The 23,453-nt window shown below is 46.3% G+C and overlaps 1 protein-coding gene across 7 annotated transcripts in view; it reads left to right on the forward strand.

Moving 5' to 3' along the window:
• Lnx2 (ligand of numb-protein X 2) overlaps positions 1–23,453 on the forward strand; it is a 61,047-nt gene that overhangs the window by 29,269 nt on the left and 8,325 nt on the right. For all 7 annotated transcript variants that reach the window (XM_038344757.1, XM_038344756.1, XM_038344759.1 and 4 more), the window contains 4 exons: positions 6,044–6,510; positions 16,348–16,589; positions 17,457–17,656; positions 21,783–22,151. In XM_038344757.1, the coding sequence (XP_038200685.1) occupies positions 6,101–6,510; positions 16,348–16,589; positions 17,457–17,656; positions 21,783–22,151 (1,221 nt within the window). In that variant the 5' untranslated portion in view covers positions 6,044–6,100. The remainder of the gene's footprint in view (positions 1–6,043; positions 6,511–16,347; positions 16,590–17,456; positions 17,657–21,782; positions 22,152–23,453) is intronic.

Genomic DNA, 23,453 nt, shown 5'->3' on the forward strand with positions numbered 1-23,453 from the left:
CACCCCATTAAACCCCTTCTTCTCTAAGTTCCCATGGTCATGGTGTCTCATCACCGCAATAACGTTTATTTGAGACAGGATCTCATGGTGTAGCACAAGGTAGCTCAGAACTATAACTACACATTTTTATTTTATTTTTAATATGATGATTTGTAATTTTCGGAGAAGGCAAAAAAAGGTTCACAGAAAGGTGAGTGATGGACTTACTGGTTTATAAACACATGAATGTTTCAGTTTGAGCTACCAGTACAGTGGACGTGGATGTTTGGGGTCTTCAGTGATGCGTTGAACAGCTTTCTCCTTCAGGCACATGTAGGTTCACGTGTTGTTGTAAGAAGAGATGGCACAGAGCTCACTTCCCCTGTGATTGCTGTTTACAGACCAACAGTTCAGGAGTCCACCCAGGATGGGTGTTAACAAGATACAGACCATGTCCACCCCCACAAGACCCTTCATGCTCCCTTCTCCCCACCTTCAAACCTCAGCAGCCATTGAGCTAGTTTTATTTGAATTTTGTCATCTCGGGAATGTTATGGACTCATATAGACTGAATTTTTTTTTACCTTATTTATTTAAAATACAACTTTAAAAAAATACGTGTTTACAATGAACCTGTATGAGTTTGTGTGCAGGAGCCCAGGGAGGTGAGAGATGGTATTGGATTCCCTGGAACTGGAGTTGGAGACAATTGTGAGCTGCCATGTAGGTGCTGGGACCTGAACCCAGGCCTTCTGCAAGAACAAGTGTTCTTAATGCAATTTCTTGTTGTTTTGATGTGCTTTTTTGTTTTGTTTTGTTTTGTTTTGTTTTTTGTTTTTAGATGGGGTTTCCCTGTGTGGATCTAGCTTTTCTGGAACTTGTTCTGTAGACCAGGCTGGCCTCAAACTCACAGAGATCCATGTGCCTCCACCTCCTAAGTGCTGGGATTAAAGGTGTGTGCCACCACCCCGCCCCAGCTGAATGTAACTTTTTAATATCAGCCCCAGTCACACTCTTAAATCTGGAGATTTGGTGGGTTGCATCCGTGCCTTTTTTTGCTGAATAGTAGTTTATGGTACAAGTGTGTCACGGTTTGCTCAGCTGGTCAGTTATTGAAGGGTCTGTGATGCCCTATCATCTGCTCTTTGACATTCCTGTGCTGGTTTCTGTGGGAAGCGAGTGTTTTCTCTTCTCTGAGATGATGTTCAGGGATGTAGGTGTTGTGTCCTATGGTAGTTGTGAGGTTTTGTTTGGATCCGCTTTGCTTTCATACACCGTTTTCATTCCACAACTTCCAGAGTGGCTAAAGGGATTTTGAGGTCAATTTCACAAGCACTGCCTCATGAAAGGCAGCTGTCAAAGCTGACCTGCGGTGTGGACTGTAAGGATGCTTTGTGCTGGCATCATGAAGAGCATTTTTCTTAGCCTTTGAGATGATGAAGGAGCAACATTATTTGTTCTTTGTCTGTAAATTGCAGGCTCACTCCAGCATGGTCATTGCTCGGTGGAGCCGCAGTTTCCTCCTGTAGAATCACAGACTCCAGGCTCGCCTGAGTCTCCTTTCAGTGCTTAGTGTGCCAAGAAGAGGAAATGGGAAGCGGAACTGCTGTTGTTTGTGTTTACAGTCACAAACTGGTGCTTGGCACTGAGTGCCAGTCAGCGCAGAGACACAGGTCTGCAGGTGCCCAGAATAAGAGACAGCTGAGTGCTCTTCTCTACATGGGACATTTATGCCACCCCCTCTCAAAGCCTCAGGGGACATTGCTGAGGAGGAGAGGGAAAGGGAGAAGGGCTGTGAAGTGCTCTGCTGCAGGGCACATCCAGTGTGGTCAGGATTTCCCAGCACTGTGGCTTCTGCAATGGGCTGCACAAGATGGGGCCACTGGGGAGGGGTTCCTGGGTCTCCACCCCTCCCTACAGAGCTGTTGGCTACGACAGAGTCTGCAGGAGGTGCGGTGCCTTTAACTGTGTGCTCACTGATGAGCCACCCAGGCTCCAGTGGACAGTTCTAAACACAAATGACTCTGGTTAAACGCAGTGGGTCACAAAGTGAAGCAAAAAGACGTGGGTGTGGGAAAAGGACTAGTGGGGGGGGGCGGTTACAGAAATGGGAGGGAGATAAAGAGGGTAGGACAGAGAGTAACCAGAATGTTTGAAATTGTCCCCAAATTTAGTGAAGTTTACCAAAAAGAAAGAAAGAAAGAAAAGAAAAGAAAGACACCGCCCTTCCCTTCCAGTAAGGGATGAGATACATAAGCAAATGCCCCACACAGAAGTTGTTAGGATGAAGGTGTGTGAAGAGCTGATGGGGAAGGAGTCACACCAAGAGCTGGCGGGGTTCCAGAGAGGAGCCTCCACAGGGAGGGCATGGTGAGAAGAAAGGAGGAGGAGAGGAGAGGGTTTTCTCCGTTGCTGGGCCTTGGTGAGTCAAAGGGACTACAGATGTTTCCCATGTGACATAATCGGGAGCACTGATGTTTGCCAGCACTTATGTATGTGCACCATGTGTGTGCAGTGCCTGCAGAAGTCAGAAGAGGGAATCAGAGCCCCTGGAGTTCAGATGGCTGTGAGCCACCACGTGGGTGGCGAGGTCAGAACCCAGGTACTCTGCAAGAGCAGAAAAGCTCTGAACCGTTGCTGCATCCCCAGCCCTTCATTCCACATGAGCTGAGCTGTGTTCTCTGTAGCAGACATAACAGATAAAAACTATCTTAAGTCTGTTTTCTGTCATAACAAAACACCTGAAGCTGACTACTTTATAAGGCAGGAAAGGTTCAAGAGCAGCATCCTTGTCTGTTGGCCCTAGTTACAGAACAGCAGAGAAAGGACAGGAAGTTGGTGACATGAGAAGCCAGAGAAATTCTGGACCAGGCTTGTTTGGACCCACTCACTTTTGTGGGAACTAGCCAGGCATCTGTGAGGGTTGTGTTCTACTCTCTCCAGGGTGTGTCCTCAGTGACCAGAACGGCCAACACCATCATGCTGAGACCATGCTCCCCGGTCGGGGCCTTTAAGGGACGGACACTGAGACAGTGACTGGGCTCTGAGTGTGTAAGGCTCATAGTGGACGCCACACAGAGCAGGGAATGGACCCGCTGGGCTGGCAGACTAGAGAGCAACAGGGATTGGAAAGTGGGGCCAGGCCACCTTCCTTTGCTCAAAGCTCACCTCATGTCACACTTCTCTTGCTGAGATCACTTCGTTCAGCATCCACCAGTTGGAAGTGAGAAAGAATTGGGGTTTCTTCTCTTAGTAATTGTTAATTGTTAGTTGTTAGAGCAAATGACAGCCTGGTCCTGCCGTTCTATCGTATTCATAGCTCATGCGTAAGGAGTGCGTCCAGTGCTCACTGTTCTTTATACGGGCCCATTGCCACCACTGTCAGGGAGTCTGGTCAGTGTCCAGCAAGGGCTTGACCCCTTCCCCCAGGCCCACTCAGGCTCTGTGCTCCTAACTGGTTGTGCCAAGTTCAGTTTTGAGTGAGTGTTTATTCTGTGGCAGCAAAGACAAGTTTCGTGGGTGGAGGTAACGTAGTTGTTATTATGCTTAATTTTCCCATGAAAAGATTTTGTGATAAAATGAAAATAAGGAACTGAAGATATTTAGAGACACAGGGAACAGCTAAACATAATAGTCTTAAGATAAGTGTTTTCTTAGTCATTATGTGGGAGGCTAGCAGTACCATATATTTTCTTGAGGAAAAGAAAAATTAGAATAAGCACTATCACATGAAAGAAGAGCAAAAGATATGTGAATTTTCTTGCAGAGTAGGTGGAAACAAGAGGCTGTAGGAATTCTGAGTTAGTGGTATTGTTTTCCTTCTTATGCCTCCTGCACTGACAGAATAGCTGCCGTATTCAGAGGATAAAGAACAAGACTCAGGAGCTCCCTCAGGAAGAATTTGCTGTCTTGATCTCAGTACGGAAGGAGGGGGGCACGAGTACTATTATTTTACTGGTTTTCGGGGAGAAACGATTTATCTGAGGTTGGATCAAGCTGACCTGACTGAATCTGTCTCCCAATCCACGGCCATTCTTGTTAAATCTCTTAGAATGCTGGTGTTTGCTTTTGTTGGTTAATGTAGGTGTATTTGACATACAGTCGTCTGATGTCGTCCAAGCCAGCTTTGAACTTGCCTCCATCTCCCAAGTGGTGTGATGAGGAGTGTGTGCTACTCTGCCCAACTTTATGTTGTTTTAAAATGAGTACTCTGCATAAAATAGCAGTTTCGGGGCTAGCAAGATGGCTCAGCGGGTGAAGGGATCTGTCTCCAAGCTTGGAAACCTGAGTTCAATCCCCAGGTTCCACATGGTTGAAAACTGACTCCCAGCTGGGTGGTGGTGGTGCACACCTTTAGCCCAGCACTTAGGAGGCAGAGGCAGGTGGATCTCTGTGAGTTCGAGGCCCGCCTAGTCTACAGAGTGAGTTCCAGGACAGCCAGAGCTACACAGAGAAACCCTGTTCCCCCCCTCCCCCCAAAAAAAACAAAATAAACCAAACAAACAAAAAACTGATTCCCACAAATTGTTCTTTGATCTCTACATGTACACATTTGTGTGATTTACATGTATACACACATACACACATTTATGTTCACACTAAATAGATAAACGTTTCTTAAAATAGCAAACACTAGCACAGACCCCATAGTCCATGTGGCACTGCTCCTTCTGTTCTTGGTAAGGGGCTCTCAGGCTTAGATTTCCAAGACATGTTTTCCTGCTTCTGTTTCCTGACTGTGCCGTGTGCCCCCTTGCCTCTCTGCCTTGTATGGTGTGCTTCTCTCCTGAGATGCCCTTATCCCACACCCACATCCCTGCTCTGACTGATGTATTCTGTCACAACACAGAAGTATGGGGGGGGTTGTTTTGTTTTATCCTTTTGAAATATTTCCACAAAGCAAAACAGAGTTAAATGCCAGTTTCTCCTTCTCCCTTGCATTCTTAGCCTATCCTGTGCTTGACTTTAAGTCTTCATCACGTGCAATTTTAATGATGGGTTTTCATAACTATCCTCCCTGCCTGAGTGTTCACTGCTCAGCACACATTGGAGGCTCAGCCAGTATCTGCAGAAGAGAGGCAGAGGACCTTTGCCTTTGGAGTTGCATTTTTAACCCCTGGTGCCTTAACAGTAAAAACAGAAGCTTCAGAAGGGCAGCATCCTCTTGGAGCCTCACCTCCAGGTGGAGGGTGTTGAGAGTCTGCACACACAGCTGCTCCGTTAAACATGACCAAAACAGATCTAATTTATAACCTTTCCTCTGTTTAATTGAATTGTAGCATTCTTTCCTTTGGAATAAGTATTTAGAGAGCTTGCACAGACGTTATTTTTATGTGCTGCGGGATGTGACTTTCCCTTTATTTTGCGTAGGGAGACTATTCAAATTCTATGTGTTTTGAAATGTATTTTTCCCATAATGTGGAGCAAAGTTTTTTTTTTTTTTTTTTTTTTTTTTTTTTTTTTTTTAGTTGACGAACAGAATTAGCCTTGACTGCATTTAAGAAACACGGCTTTTATTAAAGTCTGTAAAGGGATCCGCTCAGAACAAGGTGGTGGTAGTGAGATGACAAAGCCGCGCTGTTGGTGCGCTGGGGGATTGAGATTCCCAGTGGGCAGTGGGTGCAGGGGGCCTCCATTCAGTGGAGAAGGCGGCATAATTGATTAGTTAGACTTGAGATTCCCAGTGGACAGTGAGGTGCGGAGGTTTGGAGGGGGGATCTAATCAGTGGAGCAAGGCAGTGTAATTGATTAATTAGCCTTCCCGCTGGACAGTGGGGTGTAGGTGTAGGGGAACTCCAGTCAGAGGAAGAAGTCGGCTGTTCTCATGTTGTTCTGGGTAGCACACGCTGCCTTCACTTTGGCTCACAAGTTCTCTCCTTGCCCACATCTTGGCAGAGTGAATCATTCTCACCCAACTGGCAAATTAATTTCCTTTATTATTTTTATCACTGTTTTGTATCCTATAAATTTTTTTTTGCTGAAAACTTGTCTACTATTTTATTGATCCTTTTTTACCTACCTTAATTAATACTAATTACTTTTGTTTGTTTGTACTTGGCTTTAGTCACAGGCGAACTCCCAGGAGTTGGACCCATGAGCCTGCTGACTCTGCTGATCCAAGATGGGAACAACCAATGATGAGATGGTGCCTGTGGAGCAGGCCTCCTCGTCCTCCTCCCTAGACCCCCTGTGCTTTGAGTGTGGCCAGCAGCACTGGGCAAGAGAAAACCACTTATACAACTACCAGGGTGAAGTGGACGACGACCTTGTCTGCCACATTTGCCTTCAGCCCCTGCTGCAGCCGCTCGACACACCCTGTGGACACACGTTCTGCCACAAGTGCCTCAGAAACTTCCTGCAAGAGAAGGATTTCTGCCCACTGGACCGCAAGAGACTTCACTTCAAGCTGTGTAAGAAATCTAGCATCCTGGTCCATAAACTTCTGGACAAGTTACTGGTTCTGTGTCCCTTTGCTTCTGTGTGCCAGGATGTGATGCAGCGCTGCGACCTGGGGGCACATCTTAAGAACCGGTAAGCACAACAGAGCAGACAGGGCACTAAGGAAGGGTTACAGAAGCGTGGCTACAACAGACAGTCAGACACACGGCTCAGGAAGGGTGCCTCGTGCCTGTAATCCCAGCATGAGATGCAGAGGCAGGGGGATTGAGAGTTTGAGTTCTGGCTGGGCTACATGGTGAGACCCTGTCTCCAAAAATTCACAGCAGTAAAAAATAAAGCACCAGTGAATACATGAACCAAATCAAGTGAGAGATGCGATAAATAATAAGTTGCATTGGTCCGTACTTAATAATACATCTCAAGCATGAGTGTGAAAGCCACAGTGTACAAGTACCACTTAGTAATATTTTCTTCATCATACCATGCAATTTAAGCTCAAATGGGTGACAGGTGATAATACTAGATTCCTTTTACAAGGGAGTAAGGGAGTTTGGCATTAAAAAAAGAAACTAAATGAAACATTCTTTTCTCTGGCTTATTTTCCTAAGGAAAAATTGTACAGGAAGATTCGTATTGCAACACTGTGCATGGTTGGTGCATGGGAGTCAGTCTAAGAGTGGTGGAAGGCATTTGAGGTTGCACGTGACTTTGGCAGGCAGACCTCTGTGAGTTCCAGGCCGGCCTGGTCTAGATAGTAACTGTGCCTGTTTCAAACAAAACAAACAGCGAAAAGAGTGGTGAAGGGTTAAATACACCCCTCATAGAACACCAACTCACAGCCAGTGAAAATGGCAATTTTATCGGGGAAAGTATAGAAATGTGTTGACTGTTTCAGTTTGCTGAGCTCTCAAAGATTCTGTGTTGAGAGGTTTGACTGAATAAGAACTAGCAATTAGAAAAGTAAATATTTAGGGGTGATTTTTGCTCTGATAAACATTTGTTTAAAATGTTAAGTAATTTATTTGTATAACTAGTTGGTGAGTCCTATAATTTGATTTTAGTAAGAAATGACCTCCAAAATAAACTATATAAACCTGAGTTGGTGCCATAGCTCATTGAATAAAGGCACTTACCACCCAGCCTGACGATTTGAGTTTGACCCCTGAAATCCACAGGGTAGAAAGAGAGAGCCGACTCCTTCAGGCTGTTCTCCGACCTCCTCATGGACACCCACACATAATAATACACTCACTCACACACACGAGCACACAAATAACAGCGCATGTCTGCAGACTCACTTGAAGCGTCAGAAATACATGGATTTGTTTCAAATATTAGTTCAAATGGCTTGTCTTGTATTGACTCTAACCAGCATTAGTCATGTGCATTGCACATCATACTGGATCCTGATGAAACACAGGTCTCATGTAGAATGACACACCAAATCATGGAACTAAAGATTAATCCAGTCCTTTCATCTCCCAGTGCATGACGATTTAGAGCTAGTTAATATATGGTTAGGCTTAAAAACTCTGTTATCTTGTGTATGTATACCACATTACTCTACCCTGGAGTCTGTTCACTGCTCTGCTGGAGGGAGCATTCAGCATTCCATAGGCACCAGACTGGATGTATGTATTCTGTTCTAGGATAACAGTGTTATAAAGGAATCTCATTCGTTAGAAATAACTGAATCATGAGAAACTGAGGCATGGGGATTGAGAACATCATGTTTTGTTGGCAGAGAGCTGGGGGCGAGGCCCAGTAGTAACAGTCTTGCTCAGCGTGTACAAGGCCATGGTTTCATTTCCTGCACTGAAGTATTTAAAACTTGAAGTGTGGAGATTTACAGAGAAATTGCTTGAACCCAAGCTATATTGTCTAACACAGGGAGCCAAGAGAAGGTAGGATTATTAGAGACTTGGAAAAGCACATAACATGGCTGTATATTCTGTGTCTCCATCACAGCAGGCATCTGAGCGACCCATCAGAGACTTTTGAATGTGCTAACCTTGGTCAAGCCCAACTGCATGAATAGTTTCTTCTCCTCTTCCTTCTTCTCTGTAATACATGTTTTATTTTCTTCTTAAGTTAGCATTCAAAGTACTCGCATGTGACCTTTAGTCGGCTTCTTGTCTCAGAACTAGTGTTGGATTCTTTTGTGTTATACTAAATATGATCAAGCAGTTGTGAAATTTTGCCATCAGCATCATCTATAAAGCATTTCCCCCTCCTACTCTCTCCTATCTCCCACACCTAATATCCAAAACGAGTGGTCATGCTTATTTGGGGGCAAATAAGTTGTGCACTTGGGCGCTGGTTTAAGACGAGGTTCAGAACTGGTTTTCTTTGCTCCAGCCTTTTAGGAAGAAAAGAAAGCCCCACTGGAAAGCTAAGAAGGCCTCAGCCTGGATAATGTCAAGCAGCCTGTCTCTTGAGTGTGCCGCCTGCTGTCTGGGCTATCGAGCTCACTGAATTTCCCATTTCATTCATCGCGCTTTTTAACTCTGGGGTTTCTCTGTCACACTACATGTTTATTGATTATTGTTGGTGAGGTGTATTCTCCTGTTCGCCTTCAGTCGCTCAGACGCAGTTTCCTTTAGTTCTTGGATGTTACAAATTTAAGTCATTGCCTCTTTGTCCAGTAATGGGGCTTCCTTCTGTCTATTTCCCTCCATTCCGTCTTTTCCTGTGCGTGGGCCTCACTTGTTTCTCTGGCTCTTCATTTTGTGTCGAGCACTTACGAATTGTAGTGTGTCAACTCAGTGAGTTTCAGGCTTTTTGTGGCAGGCTCCTACTGTGTACCACAGGCTGGTGTGAAATCCCCAGACCTGATTTAGTCTCCAAGTGCTGGAATTATAGGCATGGACCACCATGCCTAGCTTTATTTTATATAAGTACTGTGAATTAAACCTAGGGCCTGATAGGCTAGCTGAACACTCTGCCAGTGAGCTGTTTATCTCTAGCGTGTTTTGTTTTTGATTTTGAGGACAAGAGTAATTATTTGCCCATGCTGGCTTTGAACTTACTCTGTAACCCTAACCAGCCTTGAACTTGTGATCTCAACCTCCTAAGTATTAGAGGTCTATGCCACCAAGCTGTCCCCCACCCCTGCAATCGAGACAGAAGTTTTGGGGGTTTTTGGGGGAGGGTTGTTTTATTTTTCAAGACAGGGTTTCTCTGTGTAACCCCAGCTATCCTGGAACTCACTCTGTAGACCAGGCTGGCCTTGAACTCAGAGATTTGCCTGCCTCTGCCTCTCAGTGCTAAGATTAAAGGTGTGCACCACCACCACCAGCTTGGGGTTTTATTTTTTAACAAAAGCAGCTGGGCAGTAGTGGCGCATGCCTTTAATCCCAGCCCTCAGAGGCAGGAGGATCTCTGTGAGTTTGAGGCCAGCCTGGTCTAGGACAGGCTCCAAAATTACATAAAAACCCTGTCTTAAAAAACAAAAACAAAACAAAACAAAACAAAACAAAAAGCTACTATGAGATGCCTGGGCTGTTTTTACTGGGCCAGTGCTGAGTTGGTCTGGTGGGCAGCGGTACAGGGGAGTCTTCTAGGAAACCGACAGGCCCACGAATGACATTTCTCTGAGCATAGGGCTGTTGAAGGTGCTGTGACCTGCTGGTCATTGCTCTCGATTGCTACCGAAGGCCTACAGCCTCCCTGTGTGGCAGGCAGCTGTGGAGCTAGGGCTAGTAGCAAGGCTAATCATGTCCGGAGCCTTTCCTTCTTCCTGGGAGTCAGGCACCTTGAGAGAAAGAGTGCACGCGCACACAGAGCTCAGAGGATAGCCTCAGGCGGTAGTACTCACCCCTGACCTTCTTTCAGACAGGGTCCTCTCTTTGTCCACTCTGGTGAAGGCCAAGCTTGCACGTTTCTGATGACTCACACACACACACACACACACACACACACACACACACGCGCGCGCGCGCGCGTCCTTTCTAGGATTACAGACACTCCCCCAGTGCTGGGCTTTTATTAGGCTGTGGGGATCTGAACTCAGATCTTCAGGTTTGCCTGGCTCAAGCACTTTACCAGCTGAGCCATCTCCCCAGCCCACCAGCCACCTTTCTTAAATAAATGCTTTCTTGACCGCTATCACCTTTTGCCTTGTTTCCAGAATTCAAATGTAGTTGGTTCTGATGATTTCTCCAGTCTTCTCATTGCTTTTATGGAGGGGAGACTTCAGACACCCTTACTATGCCATTTTTGCTATCTGTCACATTGATTTGTTTGTGTTATCTGTCTTTATTACATTCTAAGCCACTCACACTATTTCATATTCATGAAGGACCTGGAATAGCACGGACCTTAACAAGTATCCCTTTACCATCTCACGACCATTGCTACTGATACTGCTGATACTTCATAGGGCCTTCTGCCACACTGTGCCTCCTAATGCCCCTGTGCACCTCATAGCAGGGAATGGTGTTTCTGTAGCATAAAACAAGTTACTTTACATGTGATTTCTTCAGAGAGCTAAAATAATGAAGCAGATGCATAACCTATAGGAAAGGAAAATCCCTCTGTTTTGGCTCTTTTCTGCTAAATGAGCCCTTTGGTTTTATTTTAATCAGGGGTTGAGGTAGACCTGTGCATTTGAAGTCCCCGAGGAAGGGCAGCCCTCAGCCTTTGGCTGACTGCACTGCTCCTACCCACTACTGCCTCAAAGCTCTGCTCATATATCTCCTGATCTAATTCAATGCAGCATGCATTTCTAGCCGATTGGTTTTTCTTACTGTTTTAAGCCCTCTATACTAGTTTCCTGCCTTCACTAGGTTATCCCCTCTAATGCTAGTTGGTGTCTGCATTATTGTTGAGTGCTCCATCTCCAATGATACAGAGAGGTTTTGTTGTGTTACCAAAGCCAGCTTTAGCCTGGGACTTAAACATCCTCTTGCCTCAGCTACTAATTAGCTGGGTTGACCCTCTCCCACACCTGACTCTGCTCGGATGACCTTCTCCACACCTGTGTCTTGGAGGTTTGGGGTGCTCTTGTTTTGGTTTGTGTGCGTGTGTGTGTGTGTGTGTGTGTGTGTGTGTGTGTGTGTGTGTGTGTAGAGCCAGACAGAGGACAGCCTTGGCTCACCACCCAGGGCACTGGCCACTTGTTTTTTTGTTTGTTTGTTTGTTTGTTTTTCTTTGTTTGTTTGTTTTATTTTGTTTGCTCGATTTTGTGGCAGAGTTTCTCACTGGCCAGCAAACTCCAGAAAGCTGCCTGGCTTCCTGGCTTCCTGGCTTGCTATTCCCAGCACTGGGGTTATGAAAGTGCACTACCACACCCATTTTGTTATAATATGGGTTCTGGGATCTAACTCACATCTTCCCTCTCATAAGGCAAGCCCTTTACCAAAGCTTTCTCATTCCAGAACTAGCTTGGCTTTCTCTCCTGTTTGTTTCTTTGGAAACAGGATCTCCAAAGAGGGAGACTCTGACTAGCCTGGAATTCCCTTTCTAGACCAGGCTGGCCTTGAACTCAGAGAGCTGCCTGCCTCAGCCTCAGTGCTTGCTTGCTTCCTGCGTGTGTTGAAAGGAGGTCTCCCATAACCTACCAGCCTTGAGCTAAGTACAGCGAGGATAGTCTTGGACTCTTGATCCCCCTGCCTGCACCTCTTAATGCTGTGATTATAAGCACATGCCACCACACCCATCTTGGCTTTTTGATGATCCCTTAGGTCTGTTTAGCCCTAATATTCCATGATGGTGTTTTGAAGTACTTGTTAGTAGAACAAACTCAGTTTGTTTTTAAAGGACTTAAAAAGAATTCCACACAAATAAACTTAGTATTGCTGTTGAGAAAAAAAGCTGCAAGCCTTTGAAATCTGATCTGAGTGTGCTTGGACTGTATCTCTGCCATTCAGTTGCTTTTGTGATGTTGGCTTAGCTGAGTTTTCAGTGTCCCGTGAACTAATAGAGCAGTTGTGAGGATGCAGGAGTTGGTGGACATCACGGTGTTACACAGGGACTACCCGTGTGCGGCCTCCTTGTGCTTCCGTACTGTGTAGCAAGGGAGGATGGCTCTGACCAGGCTGTGGTTGTGAGCCTGCTCTGAGCTGCTCGCCCCTTGGGCTTTTAACAGCTTTGCTGTGCATTTCGCATGTGAAATTCACCTCTGTAAAGTGTATGCTTCAGCGCCTCTTTTGTGTATTCCCAGTGCTGCGTGTCATCCAGATTCTAGAACATTACAACAACTGGAAAGGAGTCTGAAGCCCATTAGCAGCCCCTCCTCCTCCTCACACACCCAGGATTTGATCAAGCTGCCCTAACTTAAGCTCTCCCCTTGTATCTGTAATGTTCAGTGCTTATTTTTTGGAGGATGTGGTTGTTGTGCTAGTTATGCTGGCTAGTGTTTTACCAGCTTCATACAAGCTGAGGGTACATGGGAAGAGAGACCCTCTCTCTTGAGGAACTGCCTCCATCAGGCTGCTCTTTAGGCAAGTCTGTGCAGCGTTTTCTTGATTAAGGATTGATGTGGGCAGTGCCACCCCTGGGCAGGTGGGCCCTGGATTGTATAAAAGGCAAATTGAGCAAGCCGTGGAGAGCGAATGTTTCTCCATGGCCTCTGCTTCAGTTCCTGCCTCCAGTGTCCTGCCCTGACTTCCTTCGGTGATGGACTCTAAGCTGAAAGGGGAAATAAGCCCTCTCCTCCCTGAGTTGTTTTTGGCTGTGACAGAAACGCTTGTGTTAGCCAAGCAGTTCTGAGCTGCTGCCCCCTCTTTCTGTGGCACTCCCTCCTGATTGTCAAATCAGACTGACACTTTTTGATCCTTGTGTTTTGCAAGATTGTGTCCCTTGGATTGAAACTAGGACCTCAGCCATGCTAGACAAAAGCTCTGCCTCTGTGCCACACCCCAAGCCACTGAGTCTGTCGTTTGTCCCTTTGGAGCACTTGTCTCATGTTGACTTTTTCTTTGTGGGCCCTCTTTTCTGCCTTGATTACTTTGCTGTCTTCCGCTCACAGTCTCCTGCATGGTGGCTCTGTCGTGGTCTCCTGAGCTATGGCCCATCCTGTTAGTGTGGGTGTTCCCAAAGCTTCTATCTATAGACTTCCTCCCCTGACGCTGGCCAAACGAAGTTATTTTCCCATGTTTTTACGTGATACCATTTTAGTCTTTCCTGTTCTGTGGGTGGCTTCCTGTTGTTAAACGTTTGCTGTCCCATCAGAAATGTGAGCATGCTTGCCTCTTCCCTCTAGCAAGCTTAACTTTTCCATTTTAAAATTAATTTTTATTGTATTTAATAGCTATAGGATAGGTGTTGTTTTCCTTGTACGACTCTTAGCTTGGCTAACTCTGTTCATGTAGACCAGGTTGGCCTTCTGAGTGTGGGACTAAAGGCATGCACTGCCATTGAAGACTAGCTATTACCCGTGTGGGTGCTTGCGTGTGACGTGTATTTTGGAAATTAAATCTTTTTTATTTTTCTCTTTGAGATTAGAGTCTCACTATGTAGACCAGGCTGGCCTTGAATTCAGAGATCTCCCTTCCTCTGTCTCCTGTGTACCTGGATTAAAGGCATCCATCATTCCTGGCTTTAAAAAGATGTTTTAAGTTATCATATAGAGTAGTGGGTTTCTCATGGCATTTCCATACTTGAGTAGTCATAAACAGAAGAAAATATAATGGTATGTTATTGTGTTTTGTTCTTATTCATATCCCTCCAGGCCTGCCCTTCCTGGCTTCCCTCTCCTGTTGTACCCCTTCCTGCCAAGTAGTCCTGCTCTCATGCCACATGTATTCCCTTACGTGCCCTTCCTTCCTTCCCCTCCCCTAAGATCTCTGGCTACCTTCTCATGGCCTCTTTTTACTGTCGTGACCTATATGTACACGGGATTCTACATGGAAGAGAAAATGGACTGAGTTTGTCTCTCTGCATACGGCTTATTTCACATTATGATCTTAGTTCCATCTATTTTCCTGCAGATGTCATGATTTCAATGTTTTATGTCTGAATAAAATTTCATTATTTGTACATACCATTTCCTTTATTCATCATTGATGGATGTCTAGGCTGGTTCTGTGTCATAGCTACTGTGAATAATACAGCAATAAGCATGGATGTGTCTTTTGGGTGTGTATCAAGAGGGTTGTATCTGGCCAGGCAGTGGTGGCACAGGTCTTTAATCCCAGCACTCGGGAGGCAGAGGCAGGCGGAGCTCTCTGAGTTCAAGGCCAGCCTGGTCTACAAGAGCTAGTTCCAGGACAGGCTCCAAAGCTACAGAGAAACCCCGTCTCGAAAAACCAAAAAAAAAAAAAAAAAAAGAGGGGTATATCTGGGTTCTGTTTTTCACTTTTTGTTTTTGTTGGTTTGTGTGTGTGTGTGTGTGTTGTTTTGTTTTGTTTGAGGCACCGCAATACCGACCCCCACTGTGACTGCACAAATTTGCATTCTCAGAAGCAGCAAATGAAAAGCCCCTCTTTCTCCACCCCCTTCCCAGTGTCCCCACTTGTTTTCTTGGTGGAAGCCATTTCCAGTTAGGTGAGAAGGAATCCCGTGTTCCATGAGGGTGCTCAACACTGTTTTGAGTACTAATGGCCATTTGTGTTTGTCCTGTGGGAACTACCTATTATTTTCGTCAGCCCATTTATTCTTCGATGATTTAAGAGTTTGCTCTTTAATTTTTGCAGTTACTCGTGTATTCTAAATAGGAATCACCTATCTTACGTGTTCTTGGTGAAGATGTCTTCCCCCTTCTGTAGGCTCCTCCTCACTCTTGCCGCCTCTGTGGGGAGAAGCTTTCTAATCCACTGCGATCACATTCGTCAGCCCTTGAGTTGAAGGAGCTCGAATCTGAGCCCAGCTTTTCGGTCACGACACTTCAAGGTAGCTTTCAAATGTGTCGCCAGTGAATCCACATCTTTGACAGAAGTCTTGTGTTCCTTGGTCTCGTTGTCAAAAATATTTGCCAGGTGTTTTCAGTAGTCCCTGGAGTATTGTGCACCTGTGCAGAACGGAGACTCAGCTGTGTCCCTCCATCACAGGGTGTAGGGAACAAGAACTAAGAGAAAGCAAGCCGTGCCTCCATGATTATCTTTTTCAAAACTTGAAAGCCGAGTTGGAAGTTTAAAAAAAAAAAAAGTGTTTATTTCTGGGGGAAATGTCCTGCTTTATGGCTTGGGCAACTTTCCATTTTAACATTTGTGGTGGTGCAAATGTTGGAGTTTTTAAATGTTGTCATTGAAGGCCAGACTGTGACCTCCAGTGTGTGGTCTGGTGTGTCTGTGGCCCTTCCCTGGTCTTCCCTTCTGCATCCACTTGTTGCCGTGTCCAGTCAGAGCATCAGGCGAGAGGCGTGTGCATGTGCTCTGGCCTGCTTCCCAGAAGGCCAGCAAGGGGAGCTTTGTTTGAGTCGTTGGTCTTGAGTTTAAACGCACCTCTACCCGGAATTCGCTTAGATAAAGCGGGATAGCAGTTCTTTGAGCTCACGTAGCCTATCTTAGGGTTCTCATTTTACAGGCGAGGCGATCCATTTCGTTCCCTGTGTTAGTTAACAAAGGCAGATTGGCTGGGCCTTGCTGCCAGTTGTCAAGCTTCCTGTGTCTACTTGTCTGCCGAGTGTGGAGAGGCCCAGTGGCACAGTCACATGATGAAGCCTGCAGATCGCCACCCCTAGCTGAGACATCTGGCCTGTAAAAAGCGCTGTTGGTGCAGATTTCACACTCATTCTTTCATAGAGCCAGCCATGACTCTTGGGGTGTTTCCAGGTGACTAGTGTCTACAAGTATTGGGTTTTGACTGACTCTGTCTTCATGTCTTTCCTGAGTCTGCCTGCCAGGTAAAGTAGTGAGGATTTAGTCTGGACAGAGATTAGGAGCTGCATTGTGGCAGCCTTGGGCTCTTTTGGCGCATGAGCAGTTGCCGTGCAGTTAGGATGTACACTGTTAATTAAACACACCCTCACCCTCCGTCCCACCCAGCTTTTCCTTTCCAAACCATCTGAAAATCACCTGCTGTTTGTAGGTGTCCTGGAGCCCGTCACCGGAGAGTTGATCTAGAGAGAAGGAAAACCAGCCAAACTCAGACACAGATTGAAGGTGAAACTGGATCCACTGTACTAGATCCTCCTGGCACCTGCCCCCCAGAAACGGACTGCTTGGGCACTGTGCCTGCAGAGCGAAACTTGACACCTGCCTCTCTTCCTGTGTGGCCTGAGGAGCCCGGCCTGGACAACCCTGCCTTCGAGGAGAGTGCTACGGCTGACTGTACGTGCAGCTCACCCCTGCTGTCTTTTTGTCTCCCTTGCCTTTCCTCCACTCCTCTGACGTCTGTTTAAATGGTTGCACTGGAGTTCGGTTTGCATGCCACACCGTCCACCCTTTGTACCGTGCAGCTCTAGCTGGCTGCAGTCTGGAAAGAAAGGAGTCTTAACCTGGAGGAAGACGATCCTCCCTCCCTCCTTCCCCACTGCAGAAACGTGCCTGAATCGACAGCAAACCACAAACGCAACAACTCAAGTAGTCACCGTTCCCAAACACTCTGTGTTAAGTAAAGTTGGTGTTTGTAACGTGAGAACGCTTTTTAAAAAAAAAAAAAAAATCTGAGCCCTGAAAGATGACAGCTCAGACAGCTCCAGTGTGACTGAGAATGCATCATCCGAGACATCCACACCCTTGTTCTGGGCACACGTGCTCAGAAGCACACAAAGGCCAAGGTGGCGGTCCATTTACTGGTAGACCTCATTTTCTCTTAGAAACCACAAGTCACCCTCCGTGTTCATACAGTTCCTGACACATCTGCGATGTTTTCACCCCTTAGGGCTCAGTGCAGCTGTGGCCTTCCTCAGCTCCTCTCGGCTCCCCCCAGACCAGAGTTTTCTTTCTGCGGCCTTGCACGATCTGTGCTTGGTTCATGGCCGTGGCATCTCATCTCTGAGAGCACGGTGGCTTTCTGTTAATGTGTGCTCCCTGGTGACCTAGTACATAGCAATTTTTTATTGATGGTTACGGAGCACCTGTGGAAGAAGAGAGTGTGGCTAGTTTTAACAGTGTTTTTTAGGTCTGTCATTGTTCACCTTTAGGGCCCGAGCCGGAGAGAATCTGAACATACACTGTTCTTGTTTCACTTGGCAGCTGTGCAACAGCCACTCAGTTTACCAGAAGGGGAGATCACCACCATTGAGATCCACCGCTCTAACCCATACATCCAGTTAGGAATCAGCATCGTGGGCGGCAATGAGACACCACTGATCAATATTGTCATCCAGGAAGTCTACCGGGATGGGGTCATCGCCAGAGATGGAAGACTCCTTGCCGGAGACCAGATTCTTCAGGTAACACTAACCGCTCTTATTGGTTTGTTCCTTTTTGTTTTACAACTTAGACAATTGTCATGGTATAGAGCCCGGACTATACAAAAGTTGGTTTTGCTGGATTGATTGATTGATGGATTGAATTGAGACTAGGTAGCTCTGACTGGCCTAAACCCTGATATGTAGACCAGACTGGCCCCAGACTCAGAGATTTACCTGTCTTTGCCTCCTGAATGCTGAGGTTAAAGGTGTGTACCACCATACCCAGCTATTTTCATTTTAATTTTGTTATGCTTTGTTTTTTGAGTCAGGCTCTTACTATGTAGCCCAGGCTAGCCTATAGCCTAAAATTCTCTGTTACCCAGGCTGGCCTTAGCCTCTCAAGTGCTGAGGCTGCAGGTGGGGCCATCACGCCCAGCAAATAGCTTTGCTCTTTATGAGTGCAAAACAGGGCAGGGATTGTGTGTCATCTGCTTTATTCCTTCCCGGTGCTAATTTTCTTCTCTCCCTTGAATTATCAGTCCTATGTGTGACTGGGCACTTGGTACAGGGCTCTCTGGGCTTGTTTGACCCTGACACTTCTGACTTGGACTCTTGCTGGCTCTTCTAGGGACACCATTGAGCAAGCTAGATGTTTCTTTCCTGTTGGTTCATCATGCCCAGTTTTCCATCCATCTCTTCCCCCACGTGTTTGATTGATCCCTGCGTTTATTGATGGCTAGAATGTGAGTGGCAGACCCGCACAGCCCTGGTCATTGATGATATTCTTTCTTCTCATCATCCTGGGGAGTCTGTGCCCATGCTAGGCAAGCACCGTACCACTGAGCTACAACTCAGCCTGAGGTAAAGAAGTTTGTAGCACAGACTGTTAGGTGTAGTTGGGAACTCTTGATCCCGATGTCCTGCCAGTCTCTGTCTCCGGGGTTTCAGTCAGCCCTCTCGCCGCCCTCCCTTCTGGACCCCAAAAGCACCAGCTTAGGACCAGGCATTTTCTTTCAGTAGAAGGCATTACTGAAAGGATGGAGACAGTAAGCATGCTCTTTGACAGAACCGGGGTCTGAAGGAAAACTGTCCTGGGCATTTGAGTCACTGAGATTTACAAAGAAAAGAAGAAAGTGGGGGAGGGGGATAATTTCTAGGAGAAAAAATACAAACAAGGGACAAACCACCTTCTCAGAGCCCAAGCACAAGGGCCCTTCTCGTCCCTCTTCAACCCTCCGCCGTGATCTGCCGAGGCCTCCCACCTCCCTGTTCCCCGCTTCCTCTCTAGTCTAGGCCTTCACCACTTCATTCCCATTCAGTGCCACACTCCCTCACTATCCTGTCTCCTGCTCTCCTCCCGGGAGTCCAGCTTGTTCACGTCAGGGTAACGCCGCCGCTGTAACCCACATTTGCCAAGGACAGTCGAGGTCCGGGCCCAGGTGCTTCGTGAAGCCTCGCTTCTTAGTAGGAGTTCCTTCCTAACATTTTGTCCCTTTCCTGCCATGCTCCAGGCACCATACTAGCTACTGGGGACACATTTCAAAGTGAAAGTCTGTCCTGCTCTCATAGAATGCCCCTTCCCCTGGAAGAGCTGGGCATGCCAGCCTTCCTGCCTTCCTGCGGGAAACCAGCCCTGTGCTCAGCCTGCCTCACCTTGTGCTCCAGTCTTACTCTCTCACCTACAAACTGTCCAACCATCCTCCCCACACTGATCCTGCTCCCTGGGTTTATGGCTCGCACTTGTTGATGAAATCCACCGCAGTAAGAAAGGTAGCCACAGTGTGACAGAGAGGTTCTGAGCCGACAGAAAAGTGAGCTTGGCTATGACAGACAGCCTGTTGAGACTAGCCACCTCCTGGAGCAGAACAAAGCAGATCGGGCCAGGCTGCAGGGCAGCAGGGATTGGGGTTTTCACTGGAGGTCCTTGATCCTGGTGTGTCCAGCCGCTGGACCACGTGTTGCTTTCTTTTTAAGTCCCATCCCCAAACCCTTTCAGGGCCACTGGTATGGCTGAGACTCACTGAACTTCCCGCTGTTTTTGAAATTCAGTTTCTAGTCTGTGGTTTCTGTGTGCTGTATCTTTGCTGTTGTTTATGTGGGGGCTCTGGGTGCACAAGGCTGGCACCACTTTGAGGACACTTGCCTGTATTCCTCGATTCCTAACCCGTGTGTGTCCTCTACTTAGAGGGAATCTTACAGCTGTTTCCCCAGGTTCACCCCTCCCAGGCATCCTGACTCCTTGGTCTCTACAGCAGCCCTTGTGCTGTTCCCGCTCCTCATCTGACCTTTCTAACAGTAATTTAAGTGTATACATCTGTCTTCTTTGCTTTTTAACCCAGTGTACCAGTTTGAATATCCCATGCCATAAGGTGGTTCATCTGCAGACTACACTGTGCTTTTGTATTAGTAGACGTGTAGCCAATGGGAGTAACTAGATTTTTCCACATAAAAAATGGTTCATATTGAAACACACACACACACGCAATCACATATTCAATGAAGTAGCATCTTTACAAAGGGAACCCATGTTCTCATGGCTTTATGCACTCTTCAGAGGCTCATATGCAGCCTTTTGAGCAATTTTAGAGGAAAAAAATGCTTCTCTTTATAAATTATGTCAGTAATATTAAAAGTGATACAGATTTTAGAACATTAAAATAAATATTTTTAGTTTGAGCAGAAACATCGGCGTTTTACATCGCATTGGTTCACAACAAAAACCATAGTCAAAATACGTGCTAGTTTACCATTGTGCTCTTTTTTACAAAATTGAGAAACAGTATGTTACAGTCTACCTTCTTTGGAGTTCACTGACAACCATGCGTCCGTGGAGAATGTGTCTTTTCATAGTTGAATATCCCCATCCTTCTCTACGGAGAAAGTAGGCTGCATGCTTGCATGCTGCTGGAGCACAGAGCTGTGTTTCATTCAGCCAGGCATTGTGTCCTTTGCAACTGTCTGAAGATGCAGAATGTGAACATGGCAATAGTCTGCTCTTAGCTGGACAGCTGAGATGATGATGGGCCCACGAGTGCTGGCAGCCTGGTTTTCTGGAAGATGCCTTGGCGTTCTGGTCGCGGACCACCGTCAGCTATCTGTCAAAGCCCACATGAGTACTGAAAACATGAGAGAATAGTAAGCTCGTGTGTGATGCCTCCAAATTTGATGACTGGATTTTAAAAGGAATCCATAGACAAAACCAACAAAATTCAAGGTAGTACTGGTCCAACCTATCAAACCCAGAAAATAAGCAAAGAAAAAAAGCAGCCCAAATTCAGAAAGAAAGAACTGTCCATCTCAGATATATAAGAAGGGGAAGGCTTGGTTAATGTAAACTTGTTGGAGAGCTGTAGGATTCCAGTGATCACACATTCCTAACCCAGAGCTATCTCATTAGAGATGCTCTGTGAGCATTGGTTTTATCTCAGATGGATTCAAAGAGCTCTAATTGTGATAAATAGGAAAATTATGCTCAGCTCCTAGGTGGATAATTGAAGCTGGACTATTTTCCTAAGTGATGTTGCGTGTTCAAAGATCAGTCATTGTAATTGTATCAAGGCTGTACATTCTAATGAGACATGAATATTGAATTACACTCGGCATATTAAATATGTATTATATGTGTATGCTGATAATTAGAATGGACTTGTAATTACATACTTTAAAAGTCACTCAGAATATGCAACTTTTTAAGAAATGAAACCATTTATTTTGTCTATCGTAAGTGTGCTTCATTAGGGAAAGCAGCTTTGAAATCCAACAGAACCTGAGCCTGCGAGCCACTAGAGCTGTGCTAGTTGCAGGCTTGCCCTGGCGTGATGCAGCCTGCTCCCTCCCACCCTGGTCCTGTGAAGAAGTGTCAGACCCAGAGGAGCGGGTGCTGGATGAGTGCCCTGTTCCCCTGAGGTTATCAGTATCTAGCAGAGCCAAAGACTCTAACATCAACACTCGGGTTCCTACTACTCCTCTGCACTGTGCTACTAGTTCATTTTTAAATTCTATGCTATAGAAACCTTTAGAGTGGTTTTCTTTGTAGGTAAGGGATCCTCTGGCATTTTCTCCATGTGGGTTTTCTTTGGAGATGTAGACATTTCTTCAAGTTAGGAAAATAAGATTTTGTCATGCATTGGTCATGGGAGTTTTGTTTGTTCATTTGATGTTTCAGGTCAACAACTATGATATCAGCAATGTGTCCCATAACTATGCCCGGGCCGTGCTTTCCCAGCCGTGCAGCATGCTGCATCTCACTGTGCTGCGGGAGAGGCGCTTCGGCAGCCGAGCAAACAGCCATGCCGACGGCAGCTCACCTCGGGATGAGGTCTTCCAAGTGCTGCTGCACAAACGCGACTCAGCGGAGCAGCTGGGGATTAAATTAGTCCGAAGGACAGATGAGCCGGGCGTTTTTATTCTCGACCTTCTGGAAGGGGGGCTGGCAGCTCAGGATGGCAGGCTCAACAGTAATGACCGGGTACTGGCCATCAACGGACATGACCTGAAGCACGGGACTCCAGAGCTGGCTGCTCAGGTCATTCAGGTAAACAGTGCCCAACACTGGCCCCGGGCCGTCAGTCACACGGCTGTGTCTGTTTTCACTGGCAAATAAGAATTCCAGGAAAGTCTTCAGAATCCACACTGCTATATATAACTTCCCCAAATAGAACTGTGTTTGTTAGGGTTCTTTTGCTGTTGTTGACGGTTTGCTTTCCTGAGACCTGTGTCCCCGAGTAGTTTGGGGCTTGTGTTTGTGCAGTGTAGGCACCACGGCTTTACCTCTTTTGGGAGAGCAAGGGTTTGCCTCAGCCAGTAAGCTTGTCAGAGTAGCTTTCAAGGAAAGTTGCAATGCGGATTTGGGGCTCTGAGGTGTTAACAACAATGGCAGTGAGCGTGTATTGTAAGGAAACCCCAAGTAGCCGTTGACACCTCCCACAGTATAGAAGTCATCAGAGCTGTAAATGTCAGGATTCTAATTGTCACCTCAGCATTTACCTGTTGAACCCTGGAGATGCAGCCAAAGTGACGAAGGATTAATGGATAGTATGAAAGTTGGCTTTCCCTTACTTTCCAGTTGAAGAGCCAAAACTGAAGTAAATTATTATATGTTATTAGTGTGTGCGTGTGCGTGTGTGCCATCCATGGTACATGTGGAGATCTGAGGACAGCTTGCTATACCTAGCTCTCTTCCACTATGGAGGCCCCAGGGATTGAACTTGGATCATCGGACATGGCAGTGAGTGCCTTTACCCTCCGAGCCACCTTTCCAGCCCATAAAGGAGTTTCTTAGCATCATTCATTTAATCACAGGGAAGGTTTTTACTTCTTACCACGGATCCTTAAAGCAGGCTGTCAGTTTCTGTAGGAGAAACAGTAAAGGTTTATGGTGATGACTGAGGAAAAAAAAAAAAAAAAAAGCATCGGGTGTCAGATTACTTTAGAGAACATGACCTTATATATAATATATGTGTGAACCTTTATGTTTAAACACAGATAGCAGACCACGAGCCTCCAAATATTCAACTCTTAAAAGACGTGTGTGTGTGTGTGTGTCCATACACCTGTGTGTTTCAGTGTCAGAGGTTTGAAAACGTTAGCCTGTGACCTTTTTTCTGCCACCAGTTAGTGACTGTCCAGATGAGGCTTTGGTACAGTGACTAAGATGTCCATAGATAGTGTCCCAGGCATTGTCTACTTAGAGCATTCGTGGGACTGAGTCGGGAGCCTCTAGCCTGTGTTACTTAATGAGAACCTGCTTCAATGAGGGGAGGGAAGGCAAGAGGGAGAGAGGAGAGGACAGGGAGTTTCACTTAAGATCTCTAAGCCACAAACATCATTTGTGATG

The sequence above is a fragment of the Arvicola amphibius genome, chromosome 10, assembly GCF_903992535.2.
Source record: "Arvicola amphibius chromosome 10, mArvAmp1.2, whole genome shotgun sequence".
Classification (NCBI taxonomy): Eukaryota; Metazoa; Chordata; class Mammalia; order Rodentia; family Cricetidae; genus Arvicola; species Arvicola amphibius.